This window comes from Dufourea novaeangliae, unplaced genomic scaffold (genome assembly GCF_001272555.1).
Source record: "Dufourea novaeangliae isolate 0120121106 unplaced genomic scaffold, ASM127255v1 scaffold7, whole genome shotgun sequence".
Lineage (NCBI taxonomy): Eukaryota > Metazoa > Arthropoda > Insecta > Hymenoptera > Halictidae > Dufourea > Dufourea novaeangliae.
Genome location: NW_015373896.1, coordinates 2,764,727 through 2,789,046, shown reverse-complemented (window position 1 = coordinate 2,789,046; position 24,320 = coordinate 2,764,727). Strand labels below are relative to the sequence as shown.

The 24,320-nt window shown below is 35.8% G+C and overlaps 6 protein-coding genes across 9 annotated transcripts; 2 read left to right on the top strand and 4 right to left on the bottom strand.

Annotated features, from left to right (window-relative positions):
* Positions 1–9: 9 nt before the first annotated feature.
* On the bottom strand, positions 10–2,163 carry LOC107192202 (carboxypeptidase N subunit 2-like). The gene is made up of 4 exons (XM_015581412.1): positions 1,798–2,163; positions 639–1,726; positions 384–571; positions 10–289 (listed from the first exon to the last, which is right to left on the bottom strand). Exons 1-4 carry the CDS (start codon positions 1,898–1,900, stop codon positions 10–12), a joined length of 1,659 nt encoding a protein of 552 aa, XP_015436898.1. The 5' UTR covers positions 1,901–2,163.
* A 185-nt stretch (positions 2,164–2,348) lies between these two features.
* On the bottom strand, positions 2,349–4,066 carry LOC107193275 (DNA polymerase delta subunit 3-like). Its single transcript, XM_015582679.1, has 2 exons — positions 3,938–4,066; positions 2,349–3,640 (listed from the first exon to the last, which is right to left on the bottom strand). Exons 1-2 carry the CDS (start codon positions 3,998–4,000, stop codon positions 2,459–2,461), a joined length of 1,245 nt encoding a protein of 414 aa, XP_015438165.1. The 5' UTR covers positions 4,001–4,066; the 3' UTR covers positions 2,349–2,458.
* Positions 4,067–5,063: 997 nt separating this feature from the next.
* Positions 5,064–9,597, top strand: LOC107193369 (armadillo repeat-containing protein 8-like). The gene is made up of 8 exons (XM_015582790.1): positions 5,064–5,122; positions 5,249–5,322; positions 6,049–6,502; positions 6,591–7,085; positions 7,158–7,449; positions 7,732–8,255; positions 8,741–8,907; positions 9,106–9,597. Exons 1-8 carry the CDS (start codon positions 5,096–5,098, stop codon positions 9,140–9,142), a joined length of 2,070 nt encoding a protein of 689 aa, XP_015438276.1. The 5' UTR covers positions 5,064–5,095; the 3' UTR covers positions 9,143–9,597.
* A 248-nt stretch (positions 9,598–9,845) lies between these two features.
* Positions 9,846–21,090, bottom strand: LOC107193367 (islet cell autoantigen 1). 4 transcript variants are annotated; one of them, XM_015582785.1, is made up of 6 exons: positions 21,006–21,090; positions 11,675–11,943; positions 11,239–11,581; positions 10,883–11,158; positions 10,184–10,805; positions 9,846–10,022 (listed from the first exon to the last, which is right to left on the bottom strand). In XM_015582785.1, the coding sequence occupies exons 1-6, from the start codon at positions 21,062–21,064 to the stop codon at positions 9,903–9,905; spliced, it is 1,689 nt and encodes a 562-aa protein (XP_015438271.1). In that variant the 5' UTR covers positions 21,065–21,090; the 3' UTR covers positions 9,846–9,902. The 4 variants fall into 4 exon arrangements, with proteins under 4 accessions (XP_015438271.1, XP_015438274.1, XP_015438272.1 ...); XM_015582788.1 differs by lacking the exon at positions 21,006–21,090 and adding an exon at positions 12,683–12,770; XM_015582786.1 differs by lacking the exon at positions 21,006–21,090 and adding an exon at positions 12,545–12,750.
* LOC107193368 lies at positions 14,696–17,055 on the top strand. Its single transcript, XM_015582789.1, has 5 exons — positions 14,696–14,985; positions 15,250–15,476; positions 15,555–15,749; positions 16,016–16,291; positions 16,372–17,055. The coding sequence occupies exons 1-5, from the start codon at positions 14,838–14,840 to the stop codon at positions 17,053–17,055; spliced, it is 1,530 nt and encodes a 509-aa protein (XP_015438275.1). The 5' UTR covers positions 14,696–14,837.
* A 260-nt stretch (positions 21,091–21,350) lies between the features above and the next one.
* On the bottom strand, positions 21,351–24,129 carry LOC107191774. Its single transcript, XM_015580879.1, has 9 exons — positions 24,121–24,129; positions 23,597–23,927; positions 23,399–23,519; positions 22,924–23,310; positions 22,526–22,810; positions 22,299–22,404; positions 21,892–22,207; positions 21,691–21,815; positions 21,351–21,613 (listed from the first exon to the last, which is right to left on the bottom strand). The coding sequence occupies exons 2-9, from the start codon at positions 23,920–23,922 to the stop codon at positions 21,351–21,353; spliced, it is 1,929 nt and encodes a 642-aa protein (XP_015436365.1). The 5' UTR covers positions 23,923–23,927; positions 24,121–24,129.
* Between the last annotated feature and the right edge of the window lie 191 nt (positions 24,130–24,320).

Sequence of the window (24,320 nt, the reverse complement as noted above, 5' to 3'; positions counted from 1 at the left end):
TGATGAACATCAGAACTTTCTGTTGACTCTTCTCCTTTTCATGTACAATCTTTGAGTCCAAATAAGACCTACTATTACGAGAATCGACAATACACATATCGTTGTTCCCAGAACAGCGAGCAGACCAGGACTAGAGTCAAATTTTACTACTTGATTATCGGGAATTACGCCAGCCACATTGATTGTTAGCTTTTCATTGAAATCTGACATATCTGTACAGAAAACTTGACCCTTCCATCCGTACCAGTGTACCATTCTCATGTTCGATATTTGCAGCGGCCAAGCACATCTGATAAAATTTCACAAAGTATATTAAAATATAACAAATATATTTTCTTGTTAACATTACTGTAGCATAAATAAAACTTTGCCGGAATAGATACCTTAACTCGTCTAAAAGATTAGGATATGTAGAATACAGTTTTGGTACCATGGTATCTAGCATCCATTGCAACGAACAATTACATTTAAACGGATTTCCTTGTAGATTCACCTTGTACATTGTGAAACTAGTATTACGTAGAACAAGCTTCTGTGCAATATAGCTAAGTTGATTGTTACTTAAGTCCAACTAATAATAATAAAAGTATTATTCGTCAATTATTGAATAAGAGGCTGAAATAATTTAAAGAACTTACAGAACATAAATTCAAACGATCTAAAGCATCTTCGTGGATCGAGGATAACTTTTCATTGTTAGATAGAGTGAGATTGATGCAGACATTTGATGGTGGTACCAATTTTGCGAATGTATCTTTCGCGATAGTCGACAACATACTCATATTACTCGCAACAAATGAGTGGAATTTTAAGTCAGCGGGAAACGTTAAGTTCTGAATGGGATTCTGACTAATATTAAGTTGAATTAATACCGGAAAATTTTTAACAGATACGGTTTCAGGAATATAAAATAACTTATTGTAAGATATGTCTAAAATTCTTAAATTCTGAAGTACAACGTTCGTAAAGTTTGATATCTTGTTCCCGGTAATGTTCAAGTGTTGTAAATTCTCTAATTTACTTAAATTTGATTTTATTTCAGAAATTTGATTAAACTCTAAGCTCAATACTTCCATTTGAGATTGTTCATAATATACTTCCGTTATTAAATTGTATCCAGCATGTAATTCTGTTAATGATTTGGGAAGTATTTGCATGTATATCGACGTAAGAAAATTATTGTTTATATAAAGAATTTTTAAAGAATTTAAATGTATCAAATTAACATTTTCCAAAGAATAGATCTTATTAAACGACAGGTCCAAATATTGTAGATTTGATAACGATTCAAAGAAATTTTCTGATATATTAATTATACTGTTGTGAGCAAGATTTAAGGAATTAATTTTCATTAATGTTCTGTCAATTGTATGTTCTATTGTACTTATACGATTATGACTAAGATCTAATGTCAACAATGTTGGAAGAACTTTCAATAATAAATCATCGAACGAAGTCAAATTATTCCTGGAGAGACTTAGGTCTTCAAGATTATAGAGATTCATAAAAATGTCTGTATGTATTTCGCTCATCACATTTTCAGATAAATCCAAACTCTTCAAATGTTTCAATCTCTTCAACAAATGTCCAGGTAAATCAACTATATTGTTCCTCGATAAAATAAGTTTTTGTAACGTTACTTCGTCCAACATTAACAAGTCGGAATTAAGCATGTCATTGCTTCCTAAATGTTTCTCGTGACAATCCACTATTAATTTTTGATGTACTGCAATGTGAAAATTGGATTTCATGTATCATACTAAAACAATTTCAGAAATAGGAATCAATTCTACTCACATTCAACTTCTCCTAAACATAAACATGTTGAACATATATGGCACATAGAACTGGATATTATACATAAGAAGCAAAAAACGGTGGAACACAAATAAATAAACATTGTATTAGTAAGAACTTCTTAATTCACTTCAAAGGTGCTTTATACTTGATCAATCACACTGTGGCTGGTATTACTCATACTGTGTAGAGTGTAGCACAAGTTCAACTTTACTTGTGATAACATATCTGATAATAGTGTTTAACAGGTGAGTCTGTATCTGTTTCTTGGTATTTGCTTTATATTTGAGATTAATCTATAAATCTGAAACTCGAGATAATTGCGCGTACACGTTCAATTCGTTCTAAAACCAAAAATTTTATTCGTATTTTATTCATTAGATAAAAATATAACATTAACATTTCAGTGAGCAAAATAAAACATTAGATGTACCAATAAGTAATCCACAATTTCATGACAAAATCAGAACTCGTTTTTGTGGAAGGCCGTGATGTATATAATATTTAATTCATTCAACATACCATATCATTTTCATTTTATGAAATGCTGGAAAGATATTTTTACTTTAAAGTAGATCGTCTAGTAATTAAAAAATATAATGAATTACACATTGGTGCATCTGATAGTTCCCACGCAAGCTGTAAAAAATTACAACGTATGCTACGACTTTTTAAAAAAATTCATTAATGTCGTTTGTTTCGTGATCTTCTTTCCTTTAGGCTCAGGACGAGACTCGGGTGTTACAGATTTTTTTGGTTCCTTCTCTTCTGGCTCATCCTCCGACACACTTTCATAAACGTGTACCTTTTTCGTTACCAAATATCCATCCTCTTCAAACGTTTTGTCTACCATTTTTAAAACTTTGCGTTTGCCGCCGTCTAGTTTAACTTTCGGCGGAGACGGAGAACGTATCCTGACAGGCGACACTTTCTCTGGGGAAGGGGATGGTGGGTTTTCTTGTACTTCGTCGGATTCAGATTCACTGGAATCACTAAGTACTGCAATGCGCTTTCGTTTTTTAGTAGCGGAGCTGCCCTCTTTGCTCCGATTACGTTTTTTCCCTCGTGTAATTTCCTTTTTACTATCCTTACTTTTGAAAGTAGCTTTCTCTGCTACTTTCTCTTCTACTTCCTTGGTTTCCGAAGACACAGCATTTGCGGATTTGACTTGATTCTTACCTTGCTGTAAGAAACTACCAAGTCCACCCTTCTGCGCATTCTTTTTAGATGACTCGGCCGCACTTTTCTTGGGTGACTGTTTCGTCTGATTAGACCTATCTACTTCGTCTGTTTTAGATGATGCTGACGAAGGACTCTTTTGTTTGTTACCAACTTTGCCAAAAAGATTGTTGAAACCTTTCTTTTGATTATTTTTCTTTGTATCACTCAATTTTTTCTCCGGACTACGTTCTTCTTTCTCTTTAACAGGCTCAGGTACAGATTTTGCTGTTTCTTGAGGAACTAACTGTATTTCTTTGGATGCTGAACCCCAGCGTAATACATGCATCTCTTCGGCACTACGCTCATTGTTTTCAAAACACTTAATAGCACTGTATCTAATATCTCCAGTTTCAGCTAGTCCAAGTACCTGTATGTCAGAAAGCATTTTCTGGAGACTATAAACATGTTCAGAGACAATTTGGGTAAACTTTTCTTTTGCTTTTAATAAATCTTTCTCCTTTACAACTTCTACAGAAATACCACCATTTTCTAGAATACCCATTATTAGGAAAGTACAATCGAAGGTCTTTTCGTTCTTGTTTCGTTCCCAGAATTCCCATAAAATCTGTTTGGCAATATTGACATGGACTTCTAGCTCTTTACTCAGCCACTTATATGTTACCTAAAATCATTTCAAATAATGATACATCTAAGAATGATCCATAATATCTTCCTTTAAAATTTAACCCTCTGGAAATTCCATTTAAAAGACTATGCGTAGGTAGGATTAGAATTAAGGGTATCATTATTACATATATATATAATTATCATTAAGGTCAGATTTGAATCTAATAGTACTATTTCTTTTTACACAACGCATTAAGAGGTAATGTCAGAAGGACACTTAAATTCCGAAGGTTTTGGAACGGTAAGTCCGGCAGAGGGTTAAACGATAAAAGATACTGTTCAAATGACTCACCAATTTATCATTATCGAATATATAACCAGCCACAGTCTCTAAATATTCGTCCAGCGATTCCATGACTATATCTGGCTTGATTTTTTATCGATATAATATATTTTACTTGTCGATAATTGTAGGATTTTTGGGAAGTCAAATCTATGCTTGCTTCTTCTTCAACATAAGCGCGGGACTTTCGAGCTTCATGCTACCAACCAAGTTGTGCAAAAGTCACTATAGCATTGCGTCAAAAAAATTTGCAACTTCACATTTAAAACAGGGCCGACTTGGTGGAGGGCGAACACGTGCCACGCACGTGGCGGTCGAATTAGGGAAGCTGCCAAAGGTCGCCCTCGCGGTCTTGTTTATTATAAAATTTATGTTTCATAATTGTTTGGCACGGTTTGCTTTCAAAGTTAGATATTGTTAGTTAAATGCTTCAAAACCCAACAATAATGCTTACATCTATTATGTGTGTCCAACATATTTTACCTATAAATAAATGAAATGTAATTTTGTAATTGTTTTTTTACTTCAGAATAATTTCAACGGAACAATAATAAATATAAATCACGTAAGAATTAAAAAAAAAATAATACATGTGAAAAAAGAAACCGACAGGGTAGGGCGGGAGTCAATAACTGCCGATCCCCGGATTGCGACCACTCTTGCCTTCAGTACTTCAAATTATGTCTCATCTTGCCTCCTTTTAAATGGTTATTGTTCATTTTCTCAAGAACGAAGGCCTATGTGGTGGAACCCCACTAGGGTTTGTTTGTGCATAGTTTATACTTTAATTGAGAAGAGTTTGAACCAAATCTAAGATATACATTTGGAGTCCTCTCCTTTTAGCCGAATGTAGATCTGTACAGGGGCGGCCAATTCATAGTAACTAAACATTAAATTCGTAATAACTAAAAATTGACAAAAATCGTAAACTTTCTTCCAATTTCTAGTGAATTTTAAAATTACAAATGTAATACCCGTACAATAGTGGCAACCCTGAAGCTGGTGCAAAGCTTCGTTCAGAACATAAATCTTGCCAGATGAAACGACGAGCGTTCACGTAACAAACAAACTCGATTCTACGATTCCTCGTGGTAATCGGTGAATTGATTCAAGATTTTTGTGAGTGAACGTTGCGATTCATTTATGTAAAAACGAAAGGGAAGAAGTATGGTCTCGGTGATGCAGCCGTTCATGGTAAGTGAACAGTATCTGGAAGGAGGACGTGTTACCGGTCCCTTCTACTTTTGACAATCCGAATCGGCCTACTCCGTTTCTGTTGCAAAATTCTACGCGATAAGTGATTGTCCGATTGTGTCACAGGATGTGGAGAGCTCCAGAAGTTACATCGATGAACTGTATTCGCCAGATCCCCAGAAATGCTTGGAAGCTATCATGTGAGTACGAATTGTACTTAACCTATATGGTTCTCTGTTGAAAGTTTCTATTTCTTCGATGTACAGTATGTCTGCTTCAAATCTTTACGCACAACTATTCCTCCGACTAGTTAGAATATAAACGACTCGTCAAATGAAAGTGTTTTACTTTACATAACGAATTCGATACAGTGTTTTATGTTCACATGAAATCCTTATTTGCAGAAATTCCAGTGTTAACTTAGTTCTTCAAAAAGGCATACAAGATATTAGAGCTTTCTAGTACTAATCAAGAATAATAAAATATGCTTTAATAACTCAGATCCTCGAGTTCATTGTAAATGAAAATAGAAAGACTGATTTGGGAATGTATTAACTTAAGAATTCCAGGAGAAAAGATTGTATGACATAGAAAATTGTCACTGAGATCAACAAAGATTTCACGATGGGCACAAAATTAACATAAAATTTAGGTGTTAAATACATTTTGTATTTACATTGAAAGAAGATGCATCAGATATCTCCCATGTATATTAACCCCTTTATTTTTAACACCATATATGTTTTTATTTCAATACCAATGCTGACATTAGAATCTCTGGAAACATGGATTTCATAAGACCATAAAATACGAATCAAGTTTCATTTGAAAAAGTTTTACGTAGACTAATCAGCTAGAGTATATACTTTTATACTTATTATTTAATATTACATCTATATTTCTATCTATTCGCTTATGTTTTACAGTTGCCTGAAGAATTCCGTGATTGGAAGTAATAGGCAAAAGGGTTCAGTGATAGCTCAAGGCGTGGTACCTCGATTATTGCAACTCCTCGGTGATTCGTCTGGGACAATCGGTGATCGCATAAGGCTCGAATCTGCAGTGACGTTGGGTTCATTGTCCAAAGGGACGGATCAGCATGTATTGGCGCTTATAGATCTCGGTGTAGTGCCGTTGCTTTTTCAGGTTTTATTATCGACGCCTGCCTCGGTGGGCGCGCCTCCAGAAGGAAAGCTAAAAGTGACAGATCTGTTGAACGAGGCGTGTTTACGTTGTTTACGGACAGTATTTCAACACCCGGCGGCGCCGGTTCATTCGATATACCAGGATCCCGCCCTGGTGCCTAGATTAGTATCGTTAGCAAACACATCTGTAACATGTCAAATTTGTGTGGCGACAATTTTAACAACATCATGTAAGGTAAAGAAAGAGGTAGCGCGATTGAATGTGATCCTTTAAATTGCCGAAATAATTTACAGTAATATAATTCATAGTATAACCTATTTAGACAATGGAGGAGCAGATTGCGTTGTCGGAAGGGGGCGCCATAGAAACGTTGGCGATGCAGTTGGACTCTCCGTTACCCGAGGTGCAATTATCAGCTTTGGCTTGTATGGCGAATATGTGTTATAAAAATCATGTGGTGTGCATCTTGCTCGCCTCGGCGACTACCAGCAACACGATGCAGGGTAGACTCGTGCCTGTGGCGTTAGGCCAGTTAATGGGCCGTGAGAAAAGTTCGTTGATTCAGCTCGAAGCTGCGCGATGCATCACGTACATGCACAGAACCGGGGTTCTAATGTGCAACAATCCACGAATAATATACCGTGCTTTGCCTTGTCTGGTGAGACTTTGCCATCGGGATCGTCCGCCGCGCGAAAGAGTGGTCGCAGCTGAGACACTGGCTTTCCTTACGGAAGTCAATACCGAATTGCAACGTCTAGCCTCTATTAGTAATCATTTAATACCGACACTCGCGGAACTGTTACGACCGCATCCACACGTAAGTCGAACATATTATTAATAATATCTCCTGTACGTGTGGGTGTCTGTGTGACGTTGTCCACGTTTTCAGGTACAAGATGCAACCCTAACGCAGGACATGCGACAAGCTGCGTTCAGAGCGTTTGCATCACTTGGTGCGAACGACGAAGATATACGAAAACGTATCATAGAGACGGAAAGTCTTATGGAGCAAGTAGTGTCAGGCCTACAGGACCCTGGCGGTTCTCACGTGCGTCTGGCAGCGGTCAGATGCCTGCATTCTCTCTCTAGAAGCGTTCAACAACTTCGTACTACTTTTCAAGACCACGCTGTCTGGAGACCGTTAATGCAGTTGTTGCACGGAGCGGATAAGGGATTGGAGGGTAAAAGACGATACTACCTTCATCATTCATCCGAAACATAAGAACTGTATATCACATAAGGCCGGTTGTATTTCGTCCATCGGGATCTGAATTTGATCGTACGAGATTTGTTTCACGTTGAGAAACCTTGATAAGCGTTCGATATACATTTTGCACCCTCGCTGAAACATGTGATATACAATTTTCCGTGAAAGATTAAATAATCGTGGTCTGTAGCTTGAACGATTCGTTCGACAAACGGTATGCTCTGTCATTAATAATTAATGTGATTGTATCATATAGGTAGAGGCGAAAGCGAAGTTGATTTATTAACTGTTGCCTCGAGTACATTATGTAACTTATTATTGGAATTTAGTCCGAGCAAAGAACCGATCCTCGAGTCCGGCGGAATAGAATTGCTGTGCTCGCTCACGAAACGGTGCACGCCGGCATTGCGATTGAACGGGATCTGGGCATTGATGAATGTGGCGTTTCAAGCTGAACAACAAGTCAAGCTGCAGATCCTGTCGTGCTTGGGCACCGATCAGATCTTTTGCCTACTGGCCGACCAAGACATACCGGTTCTGATGAAGACGTTGGGTCTGTTGCGAAATTTACTATCGACGAAAGCTCACATCGACCGAATAATGGGCGATCATGCTGCTCACGTGATGCAGGCTGTTATATTGGTCCTGGAAGATCCGAGGCATCCACCGGACGTAAAAGAACAGGCTCTCTGTATTTTGGCGAACGTAGCCGACGGCAATCGAGCGAAAGATCACATTATGGCCAACGAAGATGTGCTAAAAAAACTTACGGATTATATGGTGCGTTGGGAAACACTATTTCATCACGTGCAAACTTTATTTTAAATACTTCTTTTCTTTTTTTTTTCCATTAGAATAGTACAACAATGTTAATTTTCTTTTAAGGTGGCTCACGCAAAGTTTTTAATAATTATGAATTTAGTTGAAAATTTAACGGAACATTCTTAAAAGCTTCAACTTTCGATTGCTATCGAAAAAATCACAAGGTCAACGATAAAATTATTGAAAAAGAAACGTTATAAACTTAGGTAGTATGTAAAACATATGTCAACGTCACTTGTTTTCTTAAACTCACTACTTTGAGGTAGTTTGAAATATTAATCGTTTAGATTAAATAGGTAAAATTGATAAAAAGTATAAAATGCCTTCAGCTAGATACGACACCAAACGTGTGAGCTACCTTAAATGATTTCTCCGAGTTCTCTGTAACTTAAGGGATTTATAATTAAATAACAGTTTTATTTATTCTGTATATGGATGTTCAGATGCATAACAACGTGAAGCTGCAGGTCGCAGCGGTGCTTTGTGTGTGCAACCTAGTCTGGCGGGAGGAACCCGGAGCTGCGCAACGGCAAGCACGTTTAAGAGAATTAGGCTTTTATCGTATTTTACAACAATTGCGGCATAGCAAGGATCTTCAGTTATTTGATAAGTATGTGGACAATTCTTTTGGTTAGCTTCTTCTTTTATTCGAATGCGTTTTAAACAGATTTATTCTGTTTGTGGAAAATGAATACATAATAAAGGTTAAGTGTCGCCTTCCGATTGTCGCGTGAGATTTCAGTACGGCAGAGCATGATTTTATTAAAATATTTACTTCTCAATAATGTTTGATTGTTCCTCGTTCCAGGGTCAGAACTGCCATGGCACAATTCTACGATGCCTAAACCGCAAAATACGTTACCGATGCGAATTAGGTTTTTGATTTAGAGTTCTTTTATACTTGAAATACAATTATATTTTGGTGTTAACTCTGTGATCCTGTACTTTGTTAATGCATAAGCATTTTATATTTATATATAGAAAGAAAGAATGAAAAAAAATGAATACAAAAACCGATAATCTCTCCCGACGATCTAATCTGTTCATATTGTATGTATTTTTAATTTAAACGAGAAAGCGATAACGAATGCTTCTTCTGTATATTTAAACGGAACAAAAGTGTATGTAGCGCATAACGATTGCTTCGGAAAACTATGTTCTAAACCGCGAATCGTTTGACTAACGACAATGATATTAGAAAGCGATCGTACGACGACAAATTCGAATCGCGCGAAGTAATAAGAAATTACAAATGTCTGTATGATATACATATGTACTTTTAACCTCAACGACCATATTTTATTATAAACGCAAGTAAGAAAGTTGATAACTCTTATTTATTATCGTGAAACAATATTTATAATGTATTTAAAAGAAGTATTTGACTAGCACACACACACCTGTTACAGACTATCAAATTTTACATCTTTGGTACAGAGCTCGAAAATTGATAATACTTTTGATTCTCACCGGTTTGTTTCTCTTACTGTCAACACATCGAGTCTTAATCACACCAGGAATGTTAAGTTTCAATCGACAAGTATCGCAACTGTTCATGTATCATCGCAATAGAGTGTAAGCGCTTTGAAAAAGAAAAAGAAAAACTTAAGCGGACGCGTTACTGTCACCGGAAAGATGTTCCATCGGATTGTTAGCCAATGGATCCAATTCAGCGAACAAGTCCAACCAGGAATTCCCTTTTTGTTTTCCAGTCTTATTCTTCTTCTAAAGAAAACAGATAAACGCAAAATAGTCTTTCCGCGGAACGAACAATTGTTTTGTAAAATAGAATATTGTTCTTTCGAAATGTTACGATTATAATAAAACGAAAGAAAAAAAAAAAATAACATCAAGTAGCAATTGATATTATTGTGGCATTCACTTACTTTGTCGTCCATGTTGGCGGGCATGCTTTTCTGTCCGACGCCGAGCGCCGCGTCACCTAAACTTTGTTTCAGAATGTTCGGCGGTAAAAAAGTGTCGCTGGCTATTGCCTCCCATTCGTTGCTAATGCTTGGTTTGTCGCCGAGAATGTCATTCAATAGAGCCAAATTTTCGGACGTAAGGGAATTCAGAGATTGTTCCTCTTGGTCTTGTACTTTTAAAGACGATAAATTGCTCAGATTGAAATTCGCGTCAGACTTATCGAATATATCCATTCCAAGTTTTTCTTCCTCTAAAGTTTTTTGCAGTTCCGACGGATTTCCTTCTTGTTTATTGTTTGCTGATTGTTCACTGTTGCAAGATAGATTGTCGAAAATTAAATTGTCAAAAAGTTGATTCAGATCCTCCGTAGGTTCTCCTTTAGAATTCGACTGAACAATTCCGTTTTTCGAAGAACCAGAATCCATGTCCAATCCTTCCAATTCCAGGATATTTTCTGCGTCATACTCAATGTCCAGCAGTTTCTCATCTTGTTCATTTTTCGGGGCTCCACCGTCTGTGACTGGCTTAGCTTCTTCAGCTTCCTCTATATTGTCATGATAGTCCATGTCAAAAAACGGTGATCTATGATAAAAAAAACAAAAAATTTTATTAACAGATAATAGTTTCATTATTGGTACTTCTTCAGACTTGTAAATTACTTGTCTTTGTCGTCTGGATCTTCATCTCCGCCTGTTTCTTGAGCCAATTTAGTCGACGGCTCGGCAAGTTCTCTTACAACCATGAAATCGTATCGTTGGTAACCTTTAAAACTGCTTGCGATCGTTGAGTAAGCTTGCGCCGATTTTTTGGTGAAATTTAATAGTGTGCTTTGGTACAAAACTAAAGCGTGACTGAACATATTGCACCTCGCGGCTGCTAGTAGATCTACTTTTTGAAGGCAATCTAAGGCCAAGTTATCGAACGCCACCTTGCCCCTATATTCAGGACAGTTTAATAAATATCAGTGTATCCTCAATCTACACCTAATTCAACATAAATAGTACATAGCACATACAATCTGACACGTGTTTGTACTTTGCGAAATCTTTCCAGTTGCTTCGATGTATCAGGATCCAATTCCTGTGAAATATTTTTCATCCACGACAAAGCAGCTCGATACTCCGTACGAGCTTTCTCCATCGCTTGAACATTCTGTAACGTGTCTTCGATAGCTCTCTGTCTAAATGTTTCAACTTCTTGATACAATCTGCCTAACGGAGCTCTTAATGCGAGTCTTTGTTGACTGGAATAAGACAATGATTTCCCAACGGCAGACATCATTTTTCCGGCTCTAGTTTTATCTTGTTTACCAGCATCTTTGAGGAACCTTCCCATTGCATTCTCCTCCTGTGCAAGATCTATGTAAAATTTCACGAATTAGTGAATGTTCTTCCTTCTTACATTCTTCGTCTTTCTATATGAAGAATGTGTTCGTTTTTATTTGAACTTACTGCATAATCTTTCCTGATATTTGTCGATGACTCGTTGCAAATAACAGCAGGACTCTTGTATGCTACGAAACAGCTCCAATTTCGCGTCTAATTCTGCATCAGATGCCACTATACATTCGTCTTCCTTTTTTCCCAGCTTTCGCGACAGAGCTTGTTTCGTAACCCAGAACTGATGTTGCATTTTTGTGATTGTAGAATCGTCGTGTATATTGGTCCTCTGTACCCAGCAATCGAAAGCATTTCCTGATATTCCTGGTCCGTTTCTGTTGCTAATGATTGAAAATATACTTAGCTTTATTCTGAACAAGTGTGTTTAGATACGAAGACTATGGAAGCGAATACTTAATGACACACATTCGAGACCGATTATTGTAAGACCCACACACTGAGTCATTGGCTAAACACGTAATATAATTCATGACTCATACGCTGAGTCATCGGTATCGAATGTGTTAAATGTGTGCTAAGGTAACTTAGTTGATAAAATATAGCGAACTCATAAAATTAACTCTTCGTGGATCAGCATTTACTGCTATAGGAGGATCGAAAAAATCGAACAAACCTAAGTCTGTACTGATTTTTATAGAAAAATTAAGAGAAACTAAATCGACAGACTTTTTAAGTCCGCGAGCGAGCTGCCTTACCTTCCCATCTCAAATCTCAGCGAAGAGGATGATAGTTCAGTGGTGTAAAAAACACTTATGTAGTCACACTAAATAATTTTACGAGTTTGCTATGCTTTGACCACTGATTGTAAGTAATTCATCGCAGAAACCGGTTTACAGATTGCATAAATTACACGCGACATTTTATCCGTGTTATATTTCTCTCGAGTAAAGATAATTTCGTGGAAATTAGGGAAACACTTACTATGAGTTCATGATGGAAGACACTGGGTTTAAATGTGAATTATGGTTAATGATTACAGCTAGAAGAAACTTGAACAACTTCTAAACGCGAGTTGCGATGAAACGAGCGACTTACAAGTATCATAGTTCTTTAACGCACATGCTTACTACTTTGGAATAGATTAAATGCGATAGTTCGGTCCTAATATTCGAAAGAACACGATTACATCGTTTCGCTGTCAGCTTGACAGACCGAGGTAACAACTTCTATGTATAGTTTACTCTTGCTATGATCTGTCATTATCCGAAGAAGCAGTTAAGGAGCGATTCTAATGAACGCGATATCAAAGAACTGACGATTTGTGTTGGCACAATTTACAGAGTAGAAATCGGCAGGATACAATGTTATAATAATCACAATGAGATAGTTTTATCATAATCATGTACGTATGTATATGTTTATCATAAAACTACTTTTTTCGATAACGTCGAATCTATAGTCGTATCTGACAACCTGAAAATCACCAGTCGGAATGAGAACTCTTCGTATCTCGTAATTTTTAATGATACAGTCAAAAGGATACATAACACCATCTATTGAAAAATACTGAAATTAGTAGTAGTCAACTAGTACACACTCCTTGATAATAGATGTGGTATTATCAATTAGTCTACAATCAGAAGTAAAAGTATATGTGGTGGGGGTGATTACTTAATGGTCCCGATGAACTCTGTAATAGCACCGACATCGTGTAATAACACGAACCTGCGTACGCCCTTAGCAAAACCCCACTTTTGCAGTTTTCCCGCTTGTATTAAATTTGAATATATTTTGTAATCTATCATACGAATATTTGTGAACTTACACTCATACAACCAATTTTCGAAAATCGACTGCTGTTCATAGCTCTCTAGTGGCGTAATCGAAAAGCTTCGTGAAAAAAGCTAGTTGTTCCATCTACTGTTTCTGTGTCGCCGTGACGAACATAGATCATGGGTAAAAACAGCAAAAAGGCAATGGCGGCTATTCTTTAGACGGACACCGAATCTATTATGAAAAATTTTGGAAAAATGTGATCAAAACATCGTGTTCAACCAGAAGATATTTGAGGTATGTGTCGGCCGTTTTCTCGCTGAATCCGTGACATCGATGCTTCCCGAGCTCGGTACAGTTCGATGGATACCACATGCAACCACATGTGGATTTGGAATTAACGAACACTTTATTAGAAAAACATAGATAACCATAGGATAGAATTTTCAGTTATCCTCACGTGCGTTGAATGTAACTGATACCGAATCATGCGTCGAAAATATTCGAGAATCCATTACAAAATTTCTGTTCTGTCATTCTTGCTGTACTGGTGCTGAATTTTTCGGAGTTAAAAAACAATATCTTACGCGACTAGTCATACAGATATTACAGTTTATTTATGGTTCGTATTTGTAACGATTAGACGACGGATATTTATGCAGATACGTATATTCATAAGCTATTTTCCTGAAGTCAGAGTGACAGTTAAACTAATTTCGATAATAATAGGGTTATTAAGTCAGAAGTATGTACAAAATTTCACTGGTCTCTGTTAAAGGTATTAATTCACTGTAGTTTACTGGCTTATCTGTGTCACAATTGCAGATTTTATGCACGTATACTACACACAGTTATCTAAAACCTAGTATATTGAAAAGTTTAAGAAAGTTCAATACATTCTTAATTAGTCCATAAAAATCTATATTTACGTAAATATCTGTAGTTTATACAGTAATTACATTAGTATTGAAACAAAATGATTTCATCTTTTTATGAAGAAACTTTGACATTCAGAAAAATGTATATTAAGTATGTACAAAGTAAATTTTCGAGTAATATATATGTATCCATCAATTGATACCTTTTATACTCATGGAAGAGTTTGTGATACAATTTTATTATTAGAATATTGTAATACATTTCTTTTATTCAATTATACAAGTAATATTAAGCGATTATGTTATATTTTAATTTCTGTTTCTTTTGTTTATTATATTGCTATTATTTTGAATAAATTAATTTTTATTTCAAAAAGATGTTTGTTTCGTTTGTTAATTTACACAATTATTCCTTGATCCTGTCTATGTTTAGCGCGCCATCAAGCGACACTACTCATTTGTAATCAGGAATAGAGATGGCACACAGTATGTGCACACAATGGCAGACAAACAAATGGAGCGAATTATAGGGTCGACGAGTAACGAATGGTGGTTAATAGCGGAGCAATTAGAAAACATCGTCGGCAGGCAGGAAGGAGTAAGCAGTCGATCGTGCTTAAGTAATGAGCGAGACTCGGCATCATATTCACTCGGTCTCGGACTTATATGCAACCGACGAGATAGAGGTTCTTCTTTTAGAAGAGATTCGTGACCTGGAACTACCAGCTTCTGCATATTCTAGACCTGAAGATATTCAGGACTTCGAAATTGGTACGAAAATAATGAAATAAATGAAAATTAAGAATTCTTACGAGACACTGTAGTAGTAAACACAAAGCTTTCGTATTGTCTGGAAACTCGATATCATACAACATGGTAACACTGGTAATTGCTGGTGTTTTTTGCAATACAACTGTAACGTTAGTAAACGTCTACTTTTGAAATGTGGCCAACTAAAGAGAAGATATTGTTTCCTATTAATGTACGTGGAAAATGGTATATGAATATGTACATTGTTCGATGTTGTATTAATAGCAGGCAGTCGGTCAGGGGGGCAAATTAGCTCCCAACCTTTGGAGCTGGATTCACCAGGGGTCCACTCATGGGACTCGCATGCTAACTATCACGGCTATGGCTATGGCGACTACCATGGCTCTTCCTCTAACGCTCTGGCTTGGCCGAGAGCGAGTCACTTGGTTCTTTATTGTGATATACAGGGACATCTTAAAACGGCTATCGGTGTTGTTAGACTCTTACTGCTCGTAAGTGATTTATCTATTATTTTTTTCTGTTTTATCGATCCTTCGGAAGATGATTTAACGGAAAACATATTTCAACAGATTTCATCGGCGGCGTGTCTGGCGACATTATGCAGTTCTGGTACTGCCAAGGTCAGCTTGTTTATGCTACCTTTAGTCGGGCGGCTCCGTTTTATGATCTTTATAGCAGTTTTTTGTTTTCTGGTCACTGCATTACTCCTCTTCCTTGATATTTCACACGTCGTCTATGTTTTTCCTCTAAATTGGGCTAAGTTGGTAAGTAGCCGATAATATATATAGTCGTCAGTTCATTTTTCTATTAATTTTACACAGCGTATTTGATAACAAGTATCAGAAATGTTAGAGGGTGGTACTAATTGTCGATAATCGTCAGTGCCGTAGCTTTGCCAGGCAAGACAAGTTAAACATTTTTGACACCTGTTAGCGAATAATCTGTACAATCAAACATATAAAGCTTTAATGCGTACTATTAGCAGTTTTGAACTTTATTTGATATATCTGATAGAACCCACCTCTTATAGAATGCTTGGGTATTCACTGGTATAGGCGTATCTTACGCATTAAGCAGTGCATTACTAGCATGCTCTATATGGGAATACCACAGCGGAGGCTGGGTGCCAAGACGCACTCGTTCTCAGCTGTCTGCCGCAGCAGCACTTGGACTCTCGTGTGCTGTTCTAGCGTTTTTACTTTCGTGGATACATGGTCGCAGTGAATCCAGTTGTAGGGGTCCAGATAGTCGTACTCATACACCAACACAACTTTATAAACCTGTTGACAATTCTTCTTCTTCTGGGGTAAGTGATTGCTCTGTTTTAGTACTGTTTCGCATAGAATGACTATAAATACATGTATATATGTGTGTGTGCTCTTGTAGGCCACTCTCAAAGAGCGTAGCCCAAAGAGACCTACTTCGTGGAAAACTCAACAGTCGAGGAAGCATACTGCAGACAGTGACACGAACACGAACAACGGTCACCACGGCAATGATAATCACTCGAAGTATAAGCAAAACGTCAATAGAAAGGATCATTGGGCCTCCGCGAGGCAACACTTTTTGCCATCCGAGGATAATACCGAGGAGATTCAAAGAGACGACGTCGAGACCGAGAGAAGACGGAGAAGACGAAGAAGAGACGGTGATACCAGTTCGACGGGCGACGGCAATTTGATGAACGCTAAAACTGATAGTGGTCATATTACAGATGATAATAAAACTAGACGGGTGCCGCGAAAGTTACCGTTACAATCGATAGATCAGTCCCGACCTTGGCCCAGTGCCGAGCACAGAGGCAGTGGTTCGATGCAGGTTAGGAATAAAAGTTCGCAGATCCCAGTGAACAGTAACGCACAGGACTATTGTGGTATAATTGAATCCACATCGATGCAAGTGACGCAAAACGGTTTCCATTGGGAGATGGAATGCGCGTCGAGTACCAGCACCGATAAAGTGGAATTGGCTATGGCACGTACCGCTATGTGGTCCGAGCAATGGCAACCACCACCTGATGACGTTCAACCTTGCTCCAGCAAAACTATCGATCCTTACGGTTTTGCCTGATTGAATTGGAAAATGTACGAATCTAGCCTCATACATACCAAACTCGCTACAGTGGATAACTTTTGGGAACAGTTATATAATACAGAAGCTTCCCTGGAAACAATAGTTCTGCGTATTCACACGGAACTTTTTCGTTATTTTCTCCCTCTTTATATTGAAATTATAGAAAGAACGTCTTATTGTTTCGCCGTGGCAAAAAGTATCCGAACGAATTTCGTCTGAGTTAAATACGTTAACGATTTTATATGTAAAGCTGCACTAACGGTAAAAGTAATGCACAGCGATCATGGAGAACTCCGTGGCCCTGTTTTCTCATCTTGTACGCCTAAATGGTACTGGTCCCCGTGCATAGAAATGCATTTTGTAATTAAGTCCAGTGATTAGTTAATCGACGCGAGCGCGTTTAAATCCTACATTGTACTTAACAAGAACGCAAAACCGTCACATTCAAACATTTAGAAATCCTGTATAAAGTTATCGCTGCCTTGTATTATATATGCTGCCAAAATTGTTCTTTTCCCGTAATTGTTTGAGTCTGGACGTTTTGCATCGTATGAAACAAGAACTGCTCGATGTTGATATGCAAACGGTTATTTCATTCCATTTACATAAAAAATAATGTACCGATATGTTTTAAGATCACCAGCACGTAAATGTTGAAACGTTTCTTTACCGATTACTTTTACTGCCAATGTATTTTGGTATATATGAATTGTATCACTTTGCGTAGTACTGAATTATGACCATTAAAATACTATTGCATAGAGGTGGACTTAAGAATAATCTGTAAAAAGCCATATTGTGACTATGTATATTGATTGTCATAACTCGAATCATATTTTTGACAGTAGGTATACAATGTTTTGTTTACGTATTATGTATTAATAACCCGAGGTTCGAATGAACGTTTAACTGAATATTCGAAAAGAAAGGTCCACCTTTTATGTATGTATTATTTGAATTTATTCTGTATATAATTTCAAGATGATTAGACAGGGAATATACAATAAGCAGCAATAGCGTTGCATTACTTTTTCAATTCAAATCTTTACTCATTTCTAGTCTTAATATTCTTATAAAACCGTGTCTCCTTACTGATTCACCAGTTTAACGAACAAAGTAATTTTTAGTACATACATATCGTGTTTAGAGGTACAACTCATCACAGAAACTATATAAAAAAAAAAATTGTGTTTCTTGACCAATCGGTCCTTAACATCTCTTCTATGGTATAACTAACTAGCATAAAGAGTCGAAGTGGATCACACTGGGACCTCTTGTTTCATTTTTCAGTTGATTGTATCATTGACCACTGTAATGACACAAACATGAAGAAGTTAACTATTCTTGATTAGGGTCATAAGCAACGGCTAATTTGTCTTTTGATACGACATTAGAGTACGTACACACATCAATCATCTAAGTCAATGATGGCGTGTGTAACGCGTTAGTTCTCTAATTAATTAATTAGTATAAGGGAAAATGCGTGTTCATATAGGATCATATAAAAGAAGATGAAGAATATATATATATATATATATATATATATATTTGGTAGCTTCGTTGTGGCCGATATTGACAGTGTTGGTAATTTGGTTCACGTGGACACAACGAAGGAATAAATGTAATTTTTCTTGTACATGGTATATGCTGGTATACTGGCGAAATGTTTGAAAGTGCGAATAGATTTCGTAAAAAGTGTCGGATGGAATAGTTACATGGTGTAAAATATTTAGTTTGCGAATTCAACTGAAATGATAAAAAAAAATATATATATACATATATATATATATATATATATATATATATGTACGGACACTGCCAGAAGAAATATAACGCTCCTTGAGTGTCATGTATATTGAATGACTTTATTACTTGTCAACGACTTAGTATCTGAGGCTTTACCTCGCTACAATCTGCAATACCTCATGATAAATGAATTGTTAATCTTATATTTCGTACATAAATCTGCCACACTCGTTAAATGTATTTCCGTATGATTTTCAACCGAGGACGCTTTAAATCACAGCACAAATATTAACAGATATTGGAATTAAGTTTGACTTTAAAAAACCTCAGTACATTGTGGAATGCAGAGGTTGCCGTTTGAATATTATGTTTCGTCTTTGTAACAAGAATGTTGGTTTTCATAGAGACATATTTTCTCTTTACTTTGATAAAGAACGTTGATCGGAAAATGTTAATTAAAGAACAAGTGATTAAAATTCTTACTAATTATCGAAAATCTACTATTTATTATTCTTCCGTCTAATCTTAAGACTACAAGTGGTTTTTGCTTCTGGTCAATCATACATCACACATTATTTTCTGCCCTCGAATAATTCTTCGAAAATATTTTTCAACACTTGATAACTTTAAAGTTACGCGAGAAATAGTTCAAATATAAAGAGAGGTGTTTGCATAATAGAATAAAATTATAATTATTTTTCTGACTGTCGCAGATCTTTAATTGGCCCGTGAACAATTTTTCATATCAACAACGCTGGCACTCATTTAACGCACAAAATACAGTTACCGTTATGATACATGTTTTCTTGTATAACACACCTTCATTCACTTAACAAGTTTATTTCGAATGTCATTCAATGGTTTTCATTTGTTAAAGTTAAATGTAAACGATTCTTTATATTTCAGAATTATAGTCCCTTTACAACTGGGACATTACCTGTGTGTTTTATTCTATTTGATGGGCCCAGCGAGTACCACTGTATTTAAACGGAATAAATAATCCTTAAAGCAGTGCAGGTCAATGATCCGAATATGCCTTGCTTAAGCACGTCTATCTTGTTCATTAATCACTCCAATGCTGAATAATGACAATCCGAACAAAAAATACGAGCTATGCACTGCGAGAAACGATTGGCCTAACATTCTGTTTAATTGATTATTAAGCACTGAGAGCAACATCGTTGCATTAAATGTGTTTTTATGTTTGACGATGATGCTACCAGTACTAATAATAACAATATAAACATTAAATATAATTAATATTTCTATCGTAGGCCTATTACAAAGGGTAGCAGATCTCGAGCGTTTTCTGGAATAAGGCAGATTGCAAGTTGATAAATGTGGTTCGATGAATTACCGAAGATTACATATGGTCTTAACTATTCGGTGTGTTGGTAATTTGTCGTGCTTCAGAGCGATTGTTCTGGACAATAACAATCAATGATCCATGTAACATATAAGTTAACAAGTGTCGTTTATTCTTTTAAAAGTTATTTTATACACCTAGGGATAAATGATAAACGACGTCTGTATGGGATGGTCTGTACAAAGTCACGAATGCGTATGACGTTACATGTTGAACGATAAATATACCACAAAATATTAGCTATTAGACGCAACTTTGTTCCATGTTAACCGATGAACAGGTGTACATTTGTTAGTCAATATGTTATAAGTATTAAGGTCTGATTGACGCCAGCAAGGATGCTCTGCGTGTGTGCAATTGGAAATGATAAATTGTCACGCAATCGTCCGAAATACAAACGAAATTATTGAAACGCAATTAGCGATTAATCTAGCACTTACAATTGTTATCTTTTACCAGTGCCAAAGAAATAGTTGAAGAAATTATATATGTATATACGTGTAAACGTATCAGTGTATCCATTAACTGTTGAGACTGGTGCAAGATAAATAGGAGAATGAAAACTATTGCCCGACATGTACTCTCCTGACTCAAAAGCCTTCATCTACTTATATTTTAGAATGTCTGTATGTCCCTGATGAACTCCTATTCGGCAAATGTACTTTTGCAAATACTCTTTGTAATTATGTTACCAAGATATATCACTTTCATTGTGTGTCAGTATACGATCAAGTATGCATAAACAGTGTATTCATTTATAGACGAATGTATCAAACTTTTGAGGATCAGAAAGCTTCGCAGAGGTTAGTGAAAATCTTTTAATTATTTACGTTACCGTTTTCTATCTCTCTCAATTTTCCAACAATGTCTTCTAACTTCTTGCGTTGTACACATTGCTTCACCTCCTTACTTTTCTCTTGCGCGAAACACTGAACATTCATTGTCTTTACGTAATGCAGCCGGGAATTCCTTTTGACGGAAGAACGAGAGTACCGAGTATTTATAACATCTACTATAAAAGGTATACAAAGAGAAAGGAAAAGATCAAATAGATTAAGAGTCACTACCGAAGAACTTACTCTTTGTTCCTTGAATGTTGAAACGGGGACTAAACGAGAGAAATGACAAAGTAATTATAATAAAAGAAACACTTGAAAATATTTATATATTTAAATACTATTCAGTATCTCACCTGTCGAGGGAGCCTTAATTGTCTCACTGTTGGATGTCTCCAATCGTTATATCGCATCCAAGTGTACGAAGCGTTGTGTATGTTTGATAATCCTGATTGTGCCACAGTGTGTGCTGCAAACTGTGGGTTCACAGTTAATTGACCATGTTGCTGTAATAATTGCTGCTGCTGATACGAACGACTTGAATAATATGGATCGTATTTGGTGGAACTTTCCACAGACGATGTTGCCAAGGAATTTGCCACTGCCACTATAAACAACAATATACATAAAATATCATATTCCTATGAGAAATTGTTAACAAACGATAAAAAGTTCCAGTGAAACCTTTAGCCTTCTGAATATTTAACAGCGTATCATAGTAATGTTTCTTAAATATAGCTAACTCTGTAACAGATGCAGTTTTTTGTAAAATATTCACATTATTTTGTTCTGTTTGCTTCACCGCAGATCTGAACACAAACGATTCTGTTAAGTAAATTGTTAATCACCGAATACATTAAATTTATGCGACAATTTTAATGGTACTTGTATGGTAAATTCTCTACGCTGTCCTTTTTTTCGCATTTCACCGATTGCAAATCATTAGAGGCAATGTTTAAATTCTTCTGCAGCACTTGCAACTGCGTAGACTTTGGATAAACACTTAATAATCCTGTAGTCTTTTTTTCACCTAATTTCTTCATACTTTTTGGTAAACTTGGATTTTTATAGTTATTGGCATTGTTTATCAAAGAATCTAATTGATTTTTATTTTCTAGGTTCTTCTGAGTTACGAATTTCCTACATTTGGCTGCAGGAGGAATTGTATGTGGAGGCTTTATATGAGAGAATATTGGAAGCTCTAAATTCGTAAAAGAATACAAATTTGTAACGCTTGTATGTTTTGAATTAAAACAAATAGTAACTATTAAATATAAATTCGATTTCATTACCAATCAAAATTTCCTGGTCTGCGCGTTTCAAAAAATTTTGCAAGCTGGTTTCAAGTTTCTTGTCGACGATAAAATTGTCCAAAGTAAAATTATCCTCCGTTGTTACCTGCAATATTATCATAATACTGTAGAAGTTATTTTGAAGTATGAATTGATATTGTAAATATGTTGTTTTATTTTATTACCTGATTATTTAATATTGTATGTATATTTTCATTCCAAAATACAACATCCATTTTGTATATATCTTCTTGAATTGCTTGTTGTTCACTTTTCAATTCTGGCTCAAAGCGTTTCCGTGTTTCTATCTTACAAATTTTGCTTTCATTTATATTAATGTTATAGTTCTTAAAATCTTGCCCATTGTTGTATAAAAATTCGCAACAATTGATTCCAGAGCTCGGAAGAGATGTACCACTACTTGGTACATCAAAGTTTAAAATTTCTGTTTTATCCTGTATATTTAAAATTTTACTAGTATCGCATAATTTCTTTTTTAGACCATTATGATTCTGTAACATAATTTTTAATGTTCTAATTTATAGACAGTTCAATTAATATTAACAATTACTGATACTATTCTAATGTTAACTCCTTTTTTTTCAATGTAGACATAATTACAGACCTGCTGTAGCATGTGAGATACGGTAGGTAGATTCCATTGATTATAATTATTCACTTTATCAATGGGTAATTGAAAACATTTATCATCTATTGAATTAAAGAAACTCTCCTGATAACTGGGTGTTGTGATTTGGTAGCTGTTTTTCTTGTACACAAGATGAGGCGTATGAATCCACTTTAATTTTAAATTTGACTGATGCTTCAAGGATCCCTCTTGTTGGTCAGAATGTGGTAGATAATTTTGTCTCGCGTCAATACAAGATTCTATGCACGGAATATTATAATCTAATGTATCGTAAACATAATTCACATTTCTTACATGACTGTGAATCGTAGAGATTTCGTTAGGAGGGAAACCTCTAAAGACTTCAGGTACTGAAGGTACAAACTGAACAAACGGGAAGAATAATTAATATATTACAATTAAATTCAGAAATTTAGAAAAACATTGAATTAGATTCTGGGCAAACATTTACATTTTCATCCAATTTCAGATTCTGAGTAGGCAGGCCAGCCATTACATTCTGATTTAAATGAAGCCTTGATTTTTCTGTTGCAATTTCTGTACAAAGCTTGTCTTTGGGAACAACATTACTTCTTTCAAGAAAAAGAAAGAAAATACTGTTATGTGTTACTGATTTATAGAGAGGTATTATGAAATATATATATCATACTTTTGATACATGTTATTAGCTACTTCAATAAGTCCTGTTGTTTTATATATTACATCTTTAATGGATTCACTTGTAGCACCCTTTGGCAATGGTACCATAGAAATTATCTGTTGCTGTGTATTACTGTCGAAATTCTCAGACAGTAGTAGAAGAGTTTTTAATACTCGTTCATAAGCAGCGATTCCATCCTCGGAATGATACATATTCAACAGTCGATTTATCGCATTAATAACATTTGTGCTTTTTGAATTTTTTTCCTGGGTGATCCTCGATAGTGGAAAGTTTTCAAACGTAGAAACATTTGTTGTATTATCCGTACGTTCCATAACAACTAAAATAGAAAATTAATCGAAGTTAATGTCATTTGAAACACCTGTTTTTAAAATTCCAATGAATATTGTTTTTGTTAAAAGAAGACATTTTCAAAGTTGATGTCAAACATTTTGATACAGGTAGGGAATAACTTATTGAAATAGTATTTATCACAAGATGCAACGACGTATTTGAAATGTACTGTTACTTACTATCGCTGGACTTCTTTATTTCCATTTTGATATAGATATCCTTTTTGTGATGTGACAGCTTTTTCTACAAGCGCTGATGTATGTTCGTCGATACAATCAATTGGTAATTTCCAAATAATGAAAACAGCTGCCATAATGTATTATTGTCGACAAACGAATAACGCGTTTCTCGCAAGTTCGTTTGCAAGTCGATTGGAATC

What these genes read in the sequence shown, in the direction of transcription:
- LOC107192202 (XM_015581412.1), bottom strand. Translation starts at nt 1,900, where the DNA reads ATGTTTATTTATTTGTGTTCCACCGTTTTTTGCTTCTTATGTATAATA. An exon ending in ATCGTTTGAATTTATGTTCT is followed by an intron (nt 572 to 638) that starts GTAAGTTCTTTA and finishes TATTATTATTAG; the next exon opens with TTGGACTTAAGTAACAATCA. An exon ending in AATCTTTTAGACGAGTTAAG is followed by an intron (nt 290 to 383) that starts GTATCTATTCCG and finishes AAATTTTATCAG; the next exon opens with ATGTGCTTGGCCGCTGCAAA.
- LOC107193367 (XM_015582785.1), bottom strand. Translation starts at nt 21,064, where the DNA reads ATGTGTACAACGCAAGAAGTTAGAAGACATTGTTGGAAAATTGAGAGA. An exon ending in ATTGAGAGAGATAGAAAACG is followed by an intron (nt 11,944 to 21,005) that starts GTAACGTAAATA and finishes TTCAATCATTAG; the next exon opens with CAACAGAAACGGACCAGGAA. An exon ending in GATCCAGACGACAAAGACAA is followed by an intron (nt 10,806 to 10,882) that starts GTAATTTACAAG and finishes TTTTTATCATAG; the next exon opens with ATCACCGTTTTTTGACATGG.
- LOC107193275 (XM_015582679.1), bottom strand. Translation starts at nt 4,000, where the DNA reads ATGGAATCGCTGGACGAATATTTAGAGACTGTGGCTGGTTATATATTC. An exon ending in TATTCGATAATGATAAATTG is followed by an intron (nt 3,641 to 3,937) that starts GTGAGTCATTTG and finishes AAATGATTTTAG; the next exon opens with GTAACATATAAGTGGCTGAG.
- LOC107193369 (XM_015582790.1), top strand. Translation starts at nt 5,096, where the DNA reads ATGGTCTCGGTGATGCAGCCGTTCATG. An exon ending in CGGTGATGCAGCCGTTCATG is followed by an intron (nt 5,123 to 5,248) that starts GTAAGTGAACAG and finishes ATTGTGTCACAG; the next exon opens with GATGTGGAGAGCTCCAGAAG. An exon ending in AAATGCTTGGAAGCTATCAT is followed by an intron (nt 5,323 to 6,048) that starts GTGAGTACGAAT and finishes TATGTTTTACAG; the next exon opens with TTGCCTGAAGAATTCCGTGA.
- LOC107191774 (XM_015580879.1), bottom strand. Translation starts at nt 23,922, where the DNA reads ATGGAACGTACGGATAATACAACAAATGTTTCTACGTTTGAAAACTTT. An exon ending in ATCTGAAATTGGATGAAAAT is followed by an intron (nt 23,311 to 23,398) that starts GTAAATGTTTGC and finishes CCGTTTGTTCAG; the next exon opens with TTTGTACCTTCAGTACCTGA. An exon ending in GTAGAGAATTTACCATACAA is followed by an intron (nt 21,816 to 21,891) that starts GTACCATTAAAA and finishes GTTTGTGTTCAG; the next exon opens with ATCTGCGGTGAAGCAAACAG.
- LOC107193368 (XM_015582789.1), top strand. Translation starts at nt 14,838, where the DNA reads ATGAGCGAGACTCGGCATCATATTCACTCGGTCTCGGACTTATATGCA. An exon ending in TTGTTAGACTCTTACTGCTC is followed by an intron (nt 15,477 to 15,554) that starts GTAAGTGATTTA and finishes ATATTTCAACAG; the next exon opens with ATTTCATCGGCGGCGTGTCT. An exon ending in ACAATTCTTCTTCTTCTGGG is followed by an intron (nt 16,292 to 16,371) that starts GTAAGTGATTGC and finishes GTGCTCTTGTAG; the next exon opens with GCCACTCTCAAAGAGCGTAG.